General features: G+C 41.0%; 1 protein-coding gene across 1 annotated transcript in view; it reads left to right on the forward strand.

The window, feature by feature from the left end:
• Positions 1-20905, forward strand: part of KIF5C (kinesin family member 5C) — a 153770-nt gene that overhangs the window by 60100 nt on the left and 72765 nt on the right. The window contains exons 4-10 of the mRNA XM_030916850.1: positions 3196-3300; positions 7459-7507; positions 7785-7840; positions 8525-8612; positions 12767-12891; positions 15393-15497; positions 15865-16013. Of these exons, the coding sequence (XP_030772710.1) occupies positions 3196-3300; positions 7459-7507; positions 7785-7840; positions 8525-8612; positions 12767-12891; positions 15393-15497; positions 15865-16013 (677 nt within the window). The remainder of the gene's footprint in view (positions 1-3195; positions 3301-7458; positions 7508-7784; positions 7841-8524; positions 8613-12766; positions 12892-15392; positions 15498-15864; positions 16014-20905) is intronic.

Consider the following 20905-nt stretch of genomic DNA (forward strand, 5'->3'; position numbering starts at 1 on the left):
ACATACCTCACACCACACAAGGCCCTCACATGCATCATACACACACGCAGACATATATATCACACACATACAGACACCCACACAACACATGCTGCACACGCCCCTATACATCATACACACACAGACATATACACATCACACACATATGCACACACAGACATCACATACCCCCCCTCCACATACATCATACATATACACACAGATATATGCACACCACACACAAACACAGCACACACCACACACTATATACCACACATGACCCCTACATACATCATAAACATACAGAGATGTACACCTCACACACCTACATATAGACATGCATACGACACACTATATACCACACCCCCATCACACACACACAGACATACACCCATACAGACATACCATATACCACACACCACACATTGTATAGCATACCCCCCACATACACACACACAGACACACCACATACACAGAGACGCTCCCACATACACATGCCCACATACCGACAGACCCCACATATATACACACACAACACACACACATACCCCCATATACACACACACACACCGCATACATCATACAGACACAGACACCACATATCACACATATACAATACACACACACCACAGAATGCCACACGCCACAAGCACTCCCACACTCGCCACACTTCCTACATTCACGCTCTAGCATATACCTGCACACATTCCTTACATCCATCTCACACACCTATATGCCCCACATCACACATACATGTTAATACTCCACGTACATCACACGCCCCCACACATGCAGACATAACCCTCACACCCTACACATGTATCACACACAGACATACACCACACACACATCACACATCCATATGCTCCCCTAACACGACACACACACACAGACACACACACACACACAGGCACGCTCCACATGCCCTACATCCTCCCTTGCATTCGCACACCTGCAGATTGTTTCGGCAGGCCCAGTTTACTGCACATAAAGCCCTTACCGCTCTTGGGCATCGGAGCTCCTAGGCCTGCGGTGGATTTGGGTATGCGTCTGTTCCTGTGGGGATGGGAGGCATTATTATGAGAACACTGACTTTTCTCACATTGATTTTAGGGTGAGGACTTCAGAGAGACACAAAGTAGAGGGTGTCCTAGATTCATCTCTGGTTCTGCCTTGGTTCTTGCCCTGACAAAGGCAAACAAAGGGATGTCAGCACTTGTATAAGCCAGGAATCAATGGGGAGATAAATCCATTGAAAGGGAAAGCATGTAGGAAAATAGATGTGAGTCAATTATAAATGATTTTTGGATTATCAATCGTTCTTCTCTGGCTGTGGGCTACTGAGGAGAAGCTAAAGGATTATCATCAATTATTAAAAAGCTCTGGAGGGCTTGGGTAGGGGAGATCTTTTGATTGGCTGAGTGGAGTCATGACATTTGACCATACGGAAATGATGTTCTCACCATAGGTATTGTTTCTGCCAGGGATCTCCATGGTTCAGAGCATGTGGGGGCCCATTGTCTAATTTGTTACACGTTTATGATGGAATGTACAGTTTAAAAGTTATCAAGATTTGAGATTGTCAGTCTGTCATTTGGCACTGTTTTCTTCCCTAAGATATATATTAATTTTCAGAGATAGAAATGTGTTTCAGACTCTTCAGGTGAAATAAACTCCAACAACTTGTTCGTGAGAACCTCCCATGAGCTGAGTGATATAATACTAACATTTATTTGAGCCCTTCCCATGTCACTAAGCACTTTATATATCCTATTTAACTTAAATTATACAATAATGCTATGTAATAAATACTAAATTTTGTAAGCAATGGAGAGAAATATACATGCACTGGCCATCCCTATCTTTAGGAAGTATGCAGTCAAACTAAAAAACAATATCAATACATCAAACTATTTAGATTCTTAATAGGTAAGGGCATTCCAGAGGAGTACCCATTTTTCCAGATGAGACAGCTTTGCTGGAAGCCAGACTGCCGGATAAGGTAGCTCATGCCTGTAATCCCAGCACTCTGGGAAGCCAAGGTGGGCAGACACTTTAAGCTCAGGAGTTGGACACCAGCCTTGGTAACACGGTGAAACCTTGTCTCTACAAAAAATACAAAAAATTAGCCGGGTGTGGTGGTGCATACCTGTAGTTCCAGCTACTACGGAAGCTGAGGTTGGAGGATCACTTGAGCCTGGGAAGTGGAGGTTGCAGTCAGCACTTCAGCCTGGGCAACAGAGTGAGACCTTGTCTAAAGAAAAAAAAAAAAAAAATCTGGAAAATTCTCTGGGTGTACTGTTGGCACTGATCACTTTAAACCTGCAGACTGTGTGTTTGTTCACTGATGGATTGTTGAACACATATGAGAACTTAAGTGCTTATTTGATGGTAGGCTTAGGCAAAGGCTCTCTGGAGCTTGTATGTTGCTTTAAATGCTTCTGGAAGTCTTCATTAGGAGTTGCTGTCAGATCCTATGGCATCTTTTCTAAAATCTTCAGAGGTGGCAAATTCTGGACCTTAAAAGTGGATTTGGTAATATCCAAATAGCAGGAGAATTTACCTATCTCCACCCCCTTAGGTAAAATGAGTAAAGTAGAAAAGGGGGGAAAGAAGAATATAAGACTATCTTAAACGTGAATTTAGGTGTTAGAAACAGCTAAAACTTATTTAGAACAATTCAGCCTGGGAACCACAGATTTTTAAAAGAAATCGATGAAGTGTATTTTCTTGACTGATCTGTTAAATGATACTGAAAGTGTTGCCAGAATAAGGTTCTTAAAGGTTATTTCATTAAAGGAGGTTACCTTACTTAGACCTGCAGACTCAGGTCAGTTTGTAAATACTCAAAACCCAAACCCATATATTCTCATTCCTTCTCCTGCTCCCTTTCCCTTCTCCTCCTCACCCCACACTAGCCACATAGACACTGATTTGCTGCCTTGAGTGGCAGCTGGAGGCAATACTGTGGGGCCTCAGAATTTGACAGAACAAGTGCTCCCCTGCTGGATAAACAGATGAACACATTGAGTTTTTCCACCAACTTCTGGTCTGTTGGCAAGTCAGGTAGATGCCCAAGGGAGCCGGCAGGCACACGTGGGTGCTTCCTGCTCCACCAGGTTCTTTCTGTCTAAGGAACCCAGCAATGGTTCCTCCTCTCTCTCATGTGTCTCCCAGCACCCTTTAACGGCCCGTGTTTGTATTTTCACCCACTAGGGGAAGCTGCACGACCCCCAGCTCATGGGGATCATCCCACGAATTGCTCATGATATCTTTGACCATATCTACTCCATGGATGAGAACCTGGAATTTCACATAAAGGTATGTATTACTGATTGGTCAAGAGAAGACACTGGGCCCCAGATAACGTTTCTTATCCCTCCTCCTTTCAAATAGATATAAAAGATGATCTTACTAATTTAAATTACATTCTTGTGGTAAGCAAAGCAAAAGCCTTCTTTAGCAGGAAATCATCTTGATTGTTGCCCGAATTCTACCCTTTATCCTCTGGATCTCTGTGGATATGACTGAAATGTGTTTGTATTTGGGTTAGGGCAGCATTTCCCAAAGTGTGTTCTGTGGAACACAGTGCCTCGTATTATTAATGGTGGGCTTGCAGGGAAAAGGGCTATAAGGCCAAATGAGCTGGGAAAGTGCTTTCTTGAACAGTGTTAAATTTATCACAAGTTTCAACATGCTCTGCAAAGGGGACATGTATTAGATTACATTTCCCAGCTTATTTGAATATAGACACATTTCTCCCCCTAACAGTATCACAGACTTGTGTTTTGAGCAGAGTGTCACAGAGTAGAACTCTGAGAAGTGTTGGGAAGAGGAATTCTCCTCCTTCTTATCTTCTTCTTTGTATTTTGTTTTTGTTTTAAACCAGAACTTGTTATGGACTTAAATTTGCGTTAAAAGAGAGATTTTTACTCTCTTACTGTAGTTGTTTAATAATAAAATATGTTATTAGGATATGTTCATTGGAACACCTCTTTTGCAAGTGACTGAAAGGCACTTGTTTAAGCAAATAGAGGATATTGTTATAAGATACAGAATCTGACAGTGGGCATTTTGTGGAGGATGAAGTGTGGAGGGCAGGAAATCTAAGCCCTCTTTTTCTTTTTTCTTTTTAAACTTTTTAAACAATTGAAATATTGTTCACATACCACAAAATTCATCCTTTTAAAGTGTATAGTTTGATGGTTTTTAATATATTCCCAACAGCATACAATGATGATCCTTATCTAATTCTTGAGCATGTCATCACCTCCAAAAGAAACCCCAAACCCGTTACAGTTCCTGCTTTTCTGCCCTCTTGCTTGACTTCTTTCTCTTGTTCTGGAGCATCTTTCTCTCTTTTTGGTGGGAGAAGGGGTTGGCAACGTGGCAGCTGCTGCTCCAGCATTCCCTTATTTCCAACCCCAAATTCCCTTGGGAAGGGACTCGTTGGCCCAGCCTACATAGGTTCCCCCCTTGCCTGATGAGCTGTGTCCAGGATGCACATGCTGTCTGGGGGCCCCCACTGTGGCTGGGGAGGGTGAAGGGGCAGTTCTAAGAAGACTTGCTGAGCAGATCTGCTAAGAGATTTCCCTTCAGGCTGGGATCTTACCGCACCAGGCCCATCTGTTCAGAGATGAGGAAACGGAAGTTTAAAGATGCACGGTTAGTTAGGCCGGGCGCGGTGATTCACACCTGTAATCCCAGCACTTTGGGAGGTTGAGGCGAGTGGATTGCCTGAGGTCAGGAGTTTGAGACCAGCCTGGCCAACATGGTGAAACCCTGTCTCAACTAAAAAAAAAAAAAAAAAAAAAAAAAAATTGCCAGGCATGGTGGTGTATGCCTATAATCCCAGCTACTCAGGAGGCTGAGGTACGAGAATCAGTTGAACCCGGGAGGCAGGGGTTGCTGTGAGCTGAGATCGCTCCACTGCACTCTAGCCTGGGTGACAGAGAGAGACTTTGTCTAAAAAAAAAAGACGCAGAGTTAGAAGGCCCAACTTAAACAGCAAGTTGTTGATAAAGCTAAGAATAGACCCTAGGTCTGACCTAGGTCTAGGCACATGCGATACCTTTTCAATTATATTAAACTTCTCCCCTTACTACTATATACCTTTCGTAAATGACATAAAAAGAAGGCAACAACTATTTGCCCAACTCTAAATTACATCTAGCAAATCACTTTTCCTTAGGAGTCCTTTTGTTGGCTAAAGCCTGCTTCTCCTTCTTGCCAAGATTCTTTATATCTAAGGATACAGAAGCTTGTTGCTTTGATGGGATCAAGATTTAGAAGCTTAGTGCTTCTTTAGGGCTGTTTGCATTTAAATAGCTTAAACTACTGCAGGGTTCTTATGTGATAATCCTGGAATAAGATGTTAAACCAATTACTGCCCTCAAAATAGGGTCTTGTGTTAGAATCTTATTAAGATAAAAACAGCCCTAGCATGAAGTTGGGGGAGGAGAGAATCAACACTCTTAGTCTCTAGGGCTGAATTTTACAGTCCAGATTTCTGTGTAGCATTTGTAGTTATGCTTACTTGTTTTATAAATAATAATTATAAGTGAGCAAATTACTTGCTGACTACTTTGTAATTGGAACTGAGTAGTGAGAGGCTAAATCAAGAAAAAGAAGACTGATTAAGGCAATATTGAAAATCTGCTCCTTAAAATGAGTCCCACTGAGGTTTTAAACTTTGTTTCTGAACATCCTGTTTCTTAATGCCAAACAATGCCTATTTATTTTTCTTCCGCCTGGTCTCACAAAATATTTGAAATGACAAAACAACAAAATCGCCACCCTCACACACACACCAAAAGCAGAAATTAATAAAATCAGAATCCTGTTTCTACTTACGTTAAATGTGAATATGATTCTAACTGCCAGATTTGCCAGTATCTAGTTTGTGACTTTTTAAAGACATAATTCATTTTCTCTGTAATCGATGGAAATAAGGCCACATGTTTAAGATCTCAAAAATAATAGACAATGAATTGAAAATCAGACAAATCTGAAATAAATAGAATGCGCTGAACTAGAATTGAGTTGGCTGAAGGAAGGGCTGGGTTAGAGATGTGCAGGATTGGAGGCCAGACAGACCCATAAGGATTTGGGGAGTGTGGCAGCATTAGACAAAGCTGTAGATGTGAGTCTTTGAAATGTCACATAGATGTGTCCATGAGAGATGGGCCTCAGACTCACAGGGGAGTCTGACAGGTGTTCAAGTAGGTAGATGTTCCTAGGGATACAGGCAGCCAGGAGAGATGCCCAGCAGCGGATTCCAGGGCTCAAGCTAGGACCCCACATCTCAGAGTAGCTGGAATGGTTCCAGTTGGGTGGTTCCAGACCAAGGCACATTAAAAATAATGGATCAGGGCTGAGTCGGAACTGGGAGCAGTGCTGGTTTTAGAGTCTTCGCCTCCCCATGACTGGTTCAGAGCTGGGATGTAGGGATGAGGTTTCACCTGAGTAGTCACATCCCAGCTTTGCAACTTTACAACTGTTTTCCTTTCTGCCCATTCCGTTGTTTAGATTTCAAAAGAACTTATGAACATAGGGCAGATAAGTTTATTGGGTAGGCAGAAAGCAGATGTAAACAGAGTACAGAATCCTGGAGGAGGATTTTTGACATCGTAAAGCCCTATGGCTTCATGTGACAGATGGGACAATTGAGGCATAGGGTCTTGGTCTGTGAATTGAGTCCCTAAGACCACATATTTAGTTAAAGCAGGTCTCAGACATCAGCCAGCATAAGAATCGCCTGGGGAATTGAGAACCAGATTCCTAGGTCCTGTTCTCTGGGATTCGGATTCAGCAGGACTGCAGTAGGGTTCAGGGTTCTGCAGTTCAAACAGGTTCTTAGGCGATGCTGATGAAGGCGGTGCTGCAGCTGAGCCTTGAGACTGATAGGAAGGCCTCCTTTTCTTCTCACAGTCTAACCATCTTTTTTCAAGTCCCATTTTGTTCAGATCTTTCCTGGATGCACCAGAGCTGGCCACCATTACCAGCTCTTGCCCAGTTACCTTTCTGAGCTCTTGTAGTTCTAAAAACACTGCCCTTGTCCTCTCCCGGCTTCTTGCATGTGAACATTTGGACTAAGTCCCCCCTCCTTCATGATACTGTCAGTATCATGCAATAAGGTGAGGCCTACTGATTGTTTTCTAAACTTGCTTGGTGCTCATCTAACATAAAGTCTAAAGTCCTCCTGTAAGTGTCTAGCACACGATGTGAAGAACACCTGAACGACAACCAAAGGGAACTGTGATGTGTGGGGATGGAGAATGGTCCACACTTAGGGAAGCATAGAGCTAGCAGGAAGCAGAGGAATCCCAGTAGAGCTGGCCAGATTCTGCATCTTCACTTTGAACCCCTCTTCTTACTCTTCTTAGCCATGCATGACAAAAGCTTTCATAAGTACTAATAATGGTATTTTTGAAATACACTGTGGCATGTCTATTCCCAACTCAATTTGTTTTTAACTAGGTTTCCTATTTTGAGATCTACTTGGACAAAATAAGAGACTTACTTGATGGTAAGTAACCTCAGTGCTTGTCCTTTATTTGTTTTGTAACAAAAGTCCGGGGAGGTTGAAATGGTTTATCACACTTCTGCTTAAGGAATTAATGAGAAGTTATAGAGATACTCTGTTGCCTTCAGGGTATATGTTCATTTTTAGCCAAGGCTTAAACTTGCATATTGCAAAGAGAGTAGATTTGCCTGTCCTTTGTAACAAACTTCCATTTTTCCTCCAATATAGAGTCTTTAACTTTTATTTTCTTCTTTGCATGCTGTCTTTCTCACCTCTGTAGTATCCAAGACCAACCTGGCCGTTCATGAAGATAAAAACAGAGTCCCGTATGTAAAGGTATGAGGAAGATTTGATTGGTGATGCCATTAATTTCTCTCCAGTCTCTGTCATAATAATTATTACATAAGATGCACAGACTATTATCTGTAAAGAGCATATAGGCATTTAATCAGGCTCCTTAAATTTAATACTCATCTGGTTTTAAAAACTGACATTTATTTTCTTCAATTGTATCTTTCCTTTATGACATTATTATTTAATATTATTCACATTTAAAGAGGCTTTGGTATTGAGTGCAATTGTTTTTACTTTGCAGTTGGAAACGCTTATTATAGCATTATCTGTGGAACATCAAAGTATCTATTATTGGTGGCCATCGTGGTAAATAAATAAAGATAGAAGGCAAAGCAAAACTTCATCCATTTCTTCGCTCATTGATTTTCTTCTTTGATTTTCTGTCTTCTTAAAGTGTTGCTGTTGAGTATGAATATGTACTCAAAAACCTGGGAAAACTTGACAATTCTTTTTTTGGTTTACTTCTGTACTTCCTAGGGACTTGCTCAGACTTCTCTTTAATGTAGAATTCAAGCCCTGGGCAAGGAGGAGAAGTTGTTGGATCGATATTTCAGCTTTTCTATTTATCTGCACCTCTAGAAGATAAACAGGAAAATGTTCCAGCCTTTCAAAATATTGTTGCTTTTCAACTCTTTTAATGTTGAACCTGAACTGATTCTCTTCCAGGGGTGCACTGAGCGGTTTGTGTCGAGCCCTGAGGAAGTCATGGATGTAATAGATGAAGGCAAAGCAAACCGACACGTGGCTGTGACAAGTAAGCATGGTGGAGGTGTTTCCTCCCCTGTAGCTTGGGAGACAGATGTCTGCCTACCAACTGAGGGAGGTGGGGAATGAGGCACAAATGAAAGAATGCATGGGAAGGTGGTTAGAGAGCAGTGCTCGGACACACACGCTAGGGTATGTGTGCTATGAGTGTGTCTAGGCAGTCATGGGAAAGGGTGCCTTCTGCTGTCCATAGGGCCCTGAGGTCTTGGAGATGTTGGGTGAGACTTACTGGACCCTGATAACAGCCTAAGCCTGAACATTAGGAAAAATAAACAACCAGCCAACCAAAGGGAGGGAAAGAGTAAACTCCTCAGTTTGTTTATTTTAATCATGTTATTGTTCAGGTTAAAAAAAATTCCAAAACAACAAATTCTATAATACGCTGCAGTCACACACATGGAAATAAACCATGTTAGATTTCTGTCCTCTGTAAAAAAGAAAAGGAAAGGGAAGAAGGAAGTCAGAAAGCAGAGCCAGGAGCTTTAGGGAAAGCCTTCCGACGTGTTACTAGCAGACACATTCAGATCAGCTCATTGACTCTGCAGTTCCTTCCTCAGTATATTCATTGCGTCTCAGGGAAGCAGTGCAAATGGGATTCGGGCAGCAGAGGGTCCGTGAAAAATGAGAGTTGTCTATCTTATTAAGAGGGATGTGGACAAATGAGAGTGAGTTCACATGAACAGAAGCTGAGAGAACTAAGGGTTTATAGCTTGCGTGAGGGAAAAAATCTGGAGGAGGGTGTGTGGACGATGTAATATAGCTTACCGTGTTGAAGGTGCTGACACTAAGAAAGAGGGTCAGCTTGTTCTGTTCCGTCTCAATGCTTAGAATACCCATGATTGTTGGAGCTCTAGGGAGGCAGAATTCGACCCCTGTGAGGAGAACTCTCCAACCATTATAGCTGCCCCAAGTGCAGCCTGCTACCTAGAGAGGTAGTGAGTTCACTGTTATGTTGTAAAAGAGATTCAGGCATTGGTTGGCTGACTGGTCTAGACTCTTTAAGTCTCTTCTACCCAAGACTCTCAGATTCTGTGGTCCAGAACTGTAATTCTCAACATTTTCTCTATGTGAGCAATGTATCAGATGATATTCATATATATAGCAACTTTCATAGGTGAGCCTAGACCTGGATACAGTGTTGTTCAAACTCCACTTCTTTTTCTCTTGCTTAAAATCCCCCCCCACACATGAAAGAATGTAAGACAGATATTCTTACAGTAGTAGCATCTCTCATTTACATTATTCACTCTGTTTCTGAAGCTGTTTTTAGTTACAAATTATTTATGGCATATCTGATAATGCATTTTGGTGCCTTGGTTTGGAACTGCTAGTCTAAAGAAAAATTGCTATTATTAATTACCATTCTGGTAAGGTTTTTCTTTTATTATTGCAATAAAATATACTTAACATGAAATTTGCCATCTTAACCATTTTAAAGTATGCATTTATGTGACATTAAGTACCTTCACATTGTGTGCAATGGCACCACCTTCCATCTCTAGAACTTTTTTATCTTCTCCAACCAAAACTCTGAACCCATTAAACACCAACTCTTTATTCTCCTCTTGCTCAATGTACTTTGTCTCTATGAATTTGACTGCTCTAGGTACCTCATATAAGTGGAATCATAAAGTGTTTGTCCTTCTGTGACTTATTTCACTTAGTATAATGTCTTCAAGTTTCATCCACAACGGTAGCAAGTGTCCTTCCTTTTTAAGGCTGAATAATATTCCATTGTATGTATATACAACATTTAAAAATTTCATTTAACCATCAATGGACACTTGGGTGGCTTCTACATTTTGGCGGTTGTGAATAATGCTGTTATGAAGAAAGGTGTGCAAACATCTATTTGAGTCCTTGATTTCAATTCTCTTGAGTATATATGCAGAAGTGGAATTTCTGGATCTTATGGTAATTCTACTTTCAGTTTCTTGAGGAACCGCTACTATTTGCTATTATTACTATTTTCTACAGCAGCTGTACCATTGTCTCTTCCTAAGAGCAGAACACCAGAGTTTTCATTTCTCTACATCCTTGCCAACTTGTTATTGTTACTATTTTTTATAACAGCCATCTAAATGGTGTGAAGTACTGTTTCATTGTGGTTTTGATTTGCATTTCTCTAATGATTAGTAATGTTGAGCATCTTTTCATGTGCTTATAGGCCATTTGTATATCTTCTTTAAGGGACATCTATTCAAGGTCTGTATTTATTTTTTAATCAGGTTGATTTGTTGTTGTTGACTTGTAGGGAGTTCTCTATGTATTCTGGACATCAATTCCTTATTAGATATATGATTTATAAAATTTTCTTCTATTCCATGGATTGCTTTTTTACACTATTGATAGTGTCTTTTGATATGTAAAAGTTTTTAATTTTGATGAAGTGTCTATTTTTATTTTGTTGCTTGTGCTTTGGGTGTCATATCCAAGAAATTATTGACAAGTCCAATGTCAAGAAGCTTTTCTCCTGTGTTTTATTCTAAGAGTTTTATAGTTTTAGTTTTTATATGTAGGTATTTGATCCTTTTGGAGTAAATTTTTGCATGTACTCTAAGGTAAGGACCCAACATTAATATATTTTTTGCATGTAGATATCCAACACTATTTGTTGAAAAGACTGTTCTTTCCACATGAAATGATCTTGACATTCTTGTTGAAAATTATTTGACCATATATGTGAGGATTTATTTCTGGGCCCTTTATTCTGTTCCATTGATTTATATGTCTGTCTTTATGTCATTACCACACTGTTTTGATTACTGTAACTTTGTGGTAACTTTTATTTTATTTTTTTCCATAGGTTATTGGGGTACAGGTAGTATTTGGTTACATGAGTACGTTCTTTAGTGCTGATTTGTGAGGTTTTGATGCACCTATCACCTCAGCTGTATACACTGCACCCTATTTGTTGTCTTTTATCCCTCACCCTACTCCCACACTTCCCCTCAAGTCCCCAAAGTCCATTATATTGTTGAAGTGTGAGACCTTCAACTCTGTTCTTATTTTTCAAGATTGTTTAGGCTATTTGGGGTCCCTTGAGATTTCATATGAATTTTAGGATGGATTTTTCTACTTCTGCGAAATATGTCAGTTGCAATTTTGATAGAGATTGCACTGAATCTGTAGATTGCTTTGGGTTATACTGACAGCTTAATGATATTAAGTCTTCCAATCAATCCATTTATTTGTGTCTTCTTTCATATCTTTCAGTCACATTTTGTAGTTTCCAGTGTACAAGTCTTTCTCTTCTTTGTTTACGTTTATTCCTAAGTAGTTTATTTATTTTTATTTTTATTTTTTGCTATTATAAATAAGGTTGTTTTCTTAATTTTTTGGGTTGTTCATTGTTAGTACATAGAAATGCAACTGATTTTTAACATGTTGATTTCGTATCCTACAACTTTGCTGAATTAATTGTTAGTTCGGACAGTTTTTAAAAAATGAATCTTTAGAGCTTTTTACATATAATCTGGTAAGATGGTTTTGAGAAATGATTGCTGGTGAAGGCTGAATAGGATGGTTGCTGGGGTCTCTGTCTGCTTGGCAGACAAAGACGAGGATTTGCAAGGATTTTTATTTCCAGTACCCCGTCCTAATGAAGCATATTTAATTTCTGAAACCTTCTTTGCAGTTAGCATAGGTTATAGAAGTGCATGTCTTAATCCTTCCTTAGGAAAGTCTTAATCCTTCCTTAAGAAAGCTTATGATATTACTGATAAGGCAAGGCTTATGCACATGACTAAGATAGACTACATCATGTATTAATCATGTTAAAGTCTGAGGAATTTAAAGTAAGGCAGGGGAGGAAGTAGTGAATTCTTCAAGGGGAAAGTCATGCTATAGTCGGAATTTAGAGGATGGGGCTTCAGGTAGAGCTAGAAAATCTGATATCTTAAACTGTTAACTAAGATTTTTAGATTAATTTCTTTGCTCCTTGAAGACATTTAAAATCTTGTATTTCTAGAATGAGCATTGTTTTTCAGAAGAAACAGGGGTCTCAGATAATTTTTAAAAGTGGCTGGACTTACTTCAGTGAAATGGAGCTACTAGGCATGACTTGTTATGCTTTTTAGATGAGAGGTTTGCTACCTAAACCTACATGTTCTTTGTAGAGCAGTAAACTATTTTCCTTTTCAGACATGAATGAACACAGCTCTAGAAGTCACAGTATCTTCCTGATAAATATTAAACAAGAGAATGTAGAGACTGAAAAAAAACTCAGTGGGAAACTTTATTTGGTTGATTTGGCTGGGAGCGAAAAGGTAATTGGTTCTTTATTTGTATTATCTATAATTTTCCCCCTTTATTTGCTTCAGTGTGCAATGGTATAATTTTTATGCTCTTCTATTTTCCTGCTTTAAAGAGCTTTTAAAGGTTCTGAGGCTCTGCCAAGGTGTTATTACATTTAACCCTTTTTCCCTGCTTTCTTTTCTGGTCCTGAGGTCTCTTATTGGTGTCGCAGGCAGGTACTTTGCATGCCAACTCTGATTTATCCCTGATGGGCCCTTATGATGATGTTAGGCAAGAGTTGGTTTGACTTAGCCTGTGGCAGAGGCAGCTGCACACATGTGGGAGGGATATTAACTTCTAAGAAAAGAGTAAATCCCATGTTGTACCCGACTCTAATAGGCCAGGAACGAGCTTTGCCATTGGAATGTGGCAGTCCTGCCTCTGCAGGTTTGTTTTGCTGATAGAAGGTCTGGAACCTGGGGCACTCCCTGCATTCCCTGGTTCTCCCAGCAGTAGGCATGGGCTGACGGTATCCCATGTGGGAGGCCTTGGCTGTCTCATGCAGTTCGGCCTGTAATCAGCCTTAGCTGCAAGACTTTACTGTTCTCTGGTTTTGTCCAGACTCTCTTTTGTCGTCTACACCCTGACCCATGCCCTCCCAGGCCCTGGCCGGGGCTGTACTCCAGAGCAATAGGCTTCCCAGAATCTCCAGTCTCACTTCCGTAGCACCAGTGGAGACTTCTGCTGCCAAAGCCTGTCTCAAGGCACTGACCTCCCTTGAGCAACATCACAGAGCAAGGCCATGTGCACAATGCCCTCTGGCCTCCATCATCACTGACATCATGCTGATTGTCCCCATGAAGGCCAGCCTTGAAGCTTGGTCAGTCTCCCTAACTGTACGATTGATCCCCACTTATTGCATGACACCACTGAGTTCCCGTATGCCAAGTTATGGCGACTTACATCCACGTAAGTAATGGTTACTTGGATTGTCCTCTAGTATGCATTTGTAAAACCGTGAGCAGAAAGTCATCTGTGTATTTCTAGTTGGGAATCTAAAATTTTACTAGTATGGACTTGTGACTTTAGTTAAACAGATGTGCAACAGAATGGAAATAATGGAGCATTGTTGTTTATTTAGAGCCTAAATACACCTGAAAACTGCTTAATACTGGCAGACTGGAGTGGAGGCTTGCCTCTGCACAGTGTCAGTGGTTATTGCTAATGATATTTATGAGGTGTTTGAAATCATGTCCTTCACAGAGTTTCTTTTGCTCACACACACCTGTTTTCCTTTGCCCTAGATGTGTCCATATGACTGTGTCAGTGTGATCTTGTAGAAGAGAACTCTGGGCTTTAGTTCCCGTCTCTCCTGAATGGCGTTCTTCCCTTAGGCTGGCAGTCTGATATTTCTGGGGCTCAGTTTCCTGTCTGTTAAAGGAGGGTGATAGATGGTACCTGCCTTGTATATTTCATGGAGTTAAGATGCTCAAATAAGAAAGCATCTTAAAATAACACTGCTTAAAATAACACAGACTGTTACTGTTTGTGACCCGTCAGCTACGTGATTTCTCTATGTGTAAGCAGGGGAGCCACACAAACAGGGGAGCCAAGAGAGTTGAGAATCTATTCTATTTTTGAAATAAACCTCCCCCTGGACATGAATTCATTTCTGTCATCAGGAGTTTCTCCTTTACATGTGATTGGAATTTGCGTAGTTGAACATTGCTTCCTTGCTTCCTTTCTTGAGAGAGCAGCTGCTCCCCCTGCATCATTTGTCCAGTCATCAGAGACATGAATCATGTTGAGTTCCCCTTTTTTTCTAGCATCTGTAAACTGCCCTCTACCTAGAGCAAATGCTGTCAAGATGAAATTAACAGCAATAACACAGCAAAGGAGAAACTGCGTGGTCCCCCTGGCTGCAGAGGAAAAAAAGACAAATTTACAATGCAATATACATTTGACTTTTCATTTCTCTCCCAAGTTTTTTGCTTTTTGGATATTTTTCATTTTTTCCTTGTTGTGAGAATAAGTAGGGAAGGAACAGAGTCTGGATAAGCAACCCTACCACATCTAGTCATCTGCCTGAACTTGGAGCTTGTAACTTACATTTTTCCAATATGCCCATTCATTGTGGCTCAGGACAACATTTTCTCTTCATGCTTCCCTCTGGGCTCCCTTCGGCATGGGGACTGCGGCTCAGTCTCCCAGGGCCCGAGCTACCCATGGTGACAGCACTTCTGGAGCCTGGTTTCCCTGGATGGATGGCCCCTGGGGAAGCATCTGCAGCTCCACTACTTGAGGTATTTCAGCTATTCCACTAAAACCCAATTGAGAGGAAAATGATGGCAGGAGAGACCAAATCCCCAGCCTCATACGCGAAGGATGGTTTTTATCACTGTGGGTCTTCCCTACTTTTATTTTTCCTTGCTTTCCAGGAGGCTGTCCCCCTTTGCCCTTGTGTGAATTTGAAATTTCTACTTTGTGCTTCCACTGTCCTGTGCTGCTCACTGCTTTCTTTTCTCTCTGGTAGGTCAGCAAAACTGGTGCCGAGGGAGCTGTTCTCGATGAAGCTAAAAATATCAATAAGTCTTTGTCTGCTCTTGGAAATGTGATCTCTGCTTTGGCAGAAGGGACAGTAAGTGATCCTGCCCCTGTCTATTAAATAATATTATGAGAAACCATCTTTTGGGTCCTCGTGGTCCGTTTGCCACACACCAGAGGCTGGTTTGTTTTTCTGTTTGGAAAAGGACAGAGGGAATCCTGGCTGTGGATGCCCGCTCCCTGGGAGTTCCCATCTACTGAAAAGTATGAATGATGATGCTAATTTCCTATGACATAGGTCAAAGAATGGGCATTTTAAACTTTGGCAAGATCCAAAGACCTGGCCACAAATTCTTGTTTTACTCGATTTCTAAGCTCAGTGTCTTCATTCCTGACTTGCTTGCCTCTGGTTTTTCTCAGAATGGGCTGTCAAAACCAATACTTATTCTTTTCCTAAATAGAAAACACATGTGCCATACCGGGACAGCAAGATGACTCGGATTCTTCAGGACTCTTTGGGTGGGAACTGCAGAACCACCATCGTCATTTGCTGTTCTCCTTCTGTCTTCAATGAGGCTGAAACCAAGTCCACACTGATGTTCGGACAGAGGTACGTGTGGTCTCTCAGGACCCATCCTCTGAGCTAGGTCTTGGGTCTTAAGAGTGAGTGGCAAAGCCAGGCACAATGACTCACGTCTATAATCCCAGCACTTTGGGAGGCCAAGGCGGGTAGATTGCCTGAGGTCAGGAGTTTGAGACCAGCCTGGCCCACATGGTGAAACCCTGTCTCTACTAAAAATGCAAAAATTAGCTGGGTGTGGTGGCATACACCTGTAGTCCCAGCTACTCAGGTGGCTGAGTCAGGAGAATTGCTTAAACTCAAGAGGTGGAAGTTGCAGTGAGCCAAGATCATACCACTGCACTCCAGCCTGGGCAACAGAGCAAGACTGTCTCAAAAAAAGAAAAAAATAATAGTGAGTGGCAAGGGGCTATTGTCAGAGAATCATAAAGTAGGGGACAAACAGCCTTTTACTCAATTACATCTAGCAGGTGATACGTAAACTTGAGGCATCACTTATTGAGGCCAAAGCAATCATTGTATTTTAAAATAATGGGCAAGAACATGCCAGTCAAAGGTATGGTGTTTAAAACAAAACAAAGCAAAACAGCTAAACTTATTTCAAATATGAATTGGAAATGCGTTGGGGTGTTACTTTTGTTCTTCATGGCACTGGAGTTTACCTTTTAGGTTCATATTATTTCAAGTTTATAAGTCTCAAGATTGATAACTGCCTTTAGCTCCGGTATTTGGGATCCATTGCACAGTTGCTGATAAAACACCCAGAAAATTATGTGAATGCAGAATAGAGGTATAAAAAGAAAAGAAGGGGAAGGAATCTTTACCAGCACTGGAGGTAGGAGGTCTGGACTGTATATGCTGAGAAGAGACGTAGATGACAGCTTCCTACCTTTAAAAATACCCACATGAGACTTCCTAGATCCCTGGGAGGTGTCCATAGGTGGGCAGCAGGTATGACTCCATAATCGTAAAGCAAGAGTTACATGTGTGGTTTGGTTCATATCTTCCTTTTTTTCTTGTCACTTTCTTTTTTGCCTACCCCCTCCCACTGTCCAAGGCCTGACCTCCTTCAGGCATGTTTCCTCAGTTCCAGTGTTTAGGTTCTATCCTTCAGCCCTCGTGCCTCAGTGTTCATTCCCAGAGTGCTTGGGGTGCTGTGGATTGGGCGATCTGAACATCTTCAGTGCTCAGTGAGCTGAGCTTAGGGCTGAGGTTGGATGTGGATTCTGCTGCCATCGGTTCATTTAATTCTGAACAATCATGTGATCTTTAGACAAGTCACCAGTGCTCTGTGGGCTTTAACTAGCTCATTTGTGAATGGATGCACAGAGCACTTCCCTGCCTCCTCCCTGGGAGTGTGTGTTGTGTGGTTATGCCTAAGGAATAGTTTAAGATGAGAGAAAGGACAGATGGGGGTGGGCATTCTGTCTGGGAAATTGTTATGGCTTGTTTAAACTGCATTAAGCCCCAGTCATTTCCTGAGCCCTCAACAGAACATAGAATTACACAGCCATGGCACCTGTGGGATGTCTAAATAAATAATAATTATATTGAAATGTTGTAGAGCTAATATATCTTTTAAACTGGATTTGGGTCCTTTACTTCCTCCCAAATTGCTTCCTTGATTAGTTAAATGCTTAGGCCAAGGAAGTTGCAGTAGGATAACACCTACGTTCCTCAAGGGTCTCAGAAACCCACAAACCAGCATCTGCTTATGGAAAACAAGATCGCACCCTGCCCAGTGTCTTAAACTTGAGCTTTAACAATTTCCTTTGAAGACATGTTTGAGCAAACCAGCTCTAAATGCATTTATAAAGGAAACATCTCTTCAAAAAAAATCCTTACCAGCAAAGCAAAAATATTCTGGCTCTTTTCAAGCCACAGTCACCGTGGGGCATTGGCTATCTTTGCAAGGCCCAGTCACCTTGGGGCATTGCTGTTATCAGGAGGTATTTGCAGCGTCTACAGGAAGCATTTTGAATATCAGTCAGTGTCTAATATATGTCAGGTGTGTCAAAATTATAGCACTTCTGACAGCAATTATCTCACCTTTGTATAGAGTATGAAATCAAGGCTTAGGTGCAAAGCCATTGGATACCATACCTGAGACCACACAGCCAGTAAGTGACTAAACATGTAGGATGTCCTAGGATGCATAGTCTGAGCACAGCCCTTTGGTTCAGTAAGCTCAGTGTTGAAGCTAATTCTGCTGTTGACCCATTCTCTTGTTTACCTCTCCCCTCTGAGCCTCAGTCTTCTCTCTCATAGAGAGAGAGATATAATAATGCCTATTTTCAAGAATATTGGGAGGATTATATAGTTGCTTCAGTTTTTACCTAGCACAAGGGCTGGCATGAGTCCAGGTAAAAAAGTCCATGACCAATGACCAGCTATCAGTGATTGCAAGTTCTGCTTTTCCTTCGTCTTAAATAATCTCACAGTATTGAGGCTTGAAAAGGTCATAGTAGTAGATGGGACTAGACTGAATGTCATACACTATAAGGGACAGCACTGTCATACAAGGGAGAGGATTAAATAAAGTAGAATTAGAATTACATTTTGGGAATGAACAAATAAAAATTACTGCAGATAATTTGGGCTTCCAGGAAATAAAAAGTAATATAAATTATGTTTTCAAATGAAATAAGTAGGTCTACATTCTTTTATCAGAGTCATCTAGATTCTGCTCTCTGTGACAGCAGGGACTGAGTTTGTCACAGACATTAGTTTCTCATCAACCACTCTTGCACAACTAGTTCACAGTAGGTGGTCAATAAATAAATGGTTATCAAATGAATGAACAGATGAATCTAAAACTTATTGTGTAAGGTTATCTAAAGCTTATTTGTGTTGGAAAGTTAAGGCAGTTGCTGAACTTTGATGCTGTTACATCCAGAAGTTTGCTTGGGTTTGGATCTGGTTTGCTTTCCAATCTATTATTGGAAATGTGTGAGGTTTCGTTCCTTTCCCTTTATCCCCAAGTTAGTTAATGGATTATTTAAGGATGCTGAACTATTCTACAGGGCCAATACCTGCTGTATTGTTAAATATACTCACTGAACCCAATTATACAGCAGACACAAGACTGAACATCAGATTAGACATGGTATGTGGTAGCTAATGAGATTAAGCACTTTGAACTCAGAAAAGACTGCCGGGCACATCCTAAATTCATTGTAATGAGTGTTCATTATATTCTTACTGCAGAGGTGGGCAAACCTTAGGGCAGCATGAGGTTCCTCGGTTATTCCTTTGTGGTTCTTTCAAGGACATGAAGCGAGTACACGTTTGTTGTTCTGCTTGACTGTACTGATGCTCTGAATAACACAATGTAGTATTTGTTTCGAAGCAGTTAAATCTGCAGATCCCTGAAAGCACTGTAACAAGAGTCCTGCTGGCATTCTTCAGGATTATAGGTTAGATACTGGAATTTAAAGGGAAAAATTTACCATGTCTGTTTCTATTTTTTTTTTAAATTATACTTTTAAGTTCTGGGATACATGGGCAGAACGTACAGGTGTGTTACATAGGAATACACGTGCCATGGTGGTTTGCTGCACCCGTCAACAAGTCACCTACATTGGGTATTTCCCCTAATACTATCCCTCCCCTAGACCCCCACCCCCCAACAAACCCCAGTGTGTGATGCTCCCCTCCCTGTGTCCATGTGTTCTCATTGTTCAACTCCGACTTATGAGTGAGAACATGCAGTGTTTGGTTTTCTATTCCTGTGTTAGTTTGCTGAGAATGATGGTTTCCAGCATTCTAGTTCTTCCATTCAGTCGAGGTTGTTTCCTTTGGTTTCCTGAATGCCCAGCATCGTGCCATTAAAGAAGTAAGTGCTGTCTCCTGCATTCTCAAAGAGCTTTTAATCTAGTTGAGGATGCAGCACGTAGAATTCCCAGGCAGTAGAAAGTCAAAAAGCCAGACTCAAATTAGAGCACTTTTATTGATTTTTTTCTTCTGGCTTCCAGAATTCTATTTTGTAGTCTTTAATTACTCTTCTAAACTACTTTTACAGCACTATTTGAAAAAGATATTTATGTTTTAGAAGTGTGAACTCAAATCACCCAATTGTGTTGGAAGCCTATTTAATGTACCTTGATTTGGGGTGGTAATGAAGGGAAAGAGGCCCTCTGAGGGGACAGACCAATGTGGTTAGGAAGACCTGAATCAGCACATCTTTGGCACTAGGAGTTTTGATTGATCCAGCATGAATAATTCAAAGGCTTTATTTGTATGTTGAATGTGGAAGGAGAATTGATATCTTAGGGAAAGTAATATTCTTTCTTCTTTTCCTGATGTGCGCTTAAAAAAGTCATGTCACATTTTAATTGTGTCATCTGCCAGTTTAGTGCTAGCTAGATTAGGCAGAGCCTGAATAGTGTGCATATGAAATGTATGTCACCGGAACATGAGAACATGTTACCAGTGAGAGTAGGATGAGCATTTTGGCCAAGGCAGATACTTGACTACACTTTGACAGGAAAGAATAAAAGGCTTAAATCATTCCTGTTGGGGGAGCTATTGCTGAAACACCAATAGGGTTAATTTTTGCTCTTGGAGGGAAGAAATACTGTGGGTGACATACATTTAACTAGATGCCCAGTCCTTATCCATGTCATTTCTGAATGTTTCTCAGGTGACTAGAACTTTTTAAAGGCACAAAATTTTAATTTCTCCTTCCCACCCTCCTTCTTTCCCTCACCAGAAGCCAGGAAGGTGCTTCGGAGCAGTGGTTCTTTCAGAAGAACGCTTGGTGTTATAGATGGGAACTAGGTCTCAGAGTAAATTAGAAGGTAGTTTCGGATTAGTTTTATGTGTCAACTTGGCTAGGCCATAGTGCCCAGTTACTTAATCAAATGCAAATCGTGGCGTTGCTGTGAAGGTACTTTGTAGATGTGCTTCGCACTTACAATCAG

Source organism: Rhinopithecus roxellana, chromosome 14, assembly GCF_007565055.1.
Source record: "Rhinopithecus roxellana isolate Shanxi Qingling chromosome 14, ASM756505v1, whole genome shotgun sequence".
NCBI lineage: Eukaryota > Metazoa > Chordata > Mammalia > Primates > Cercopithecidae > Rhinopithecus > Rhinopithecus roxellana.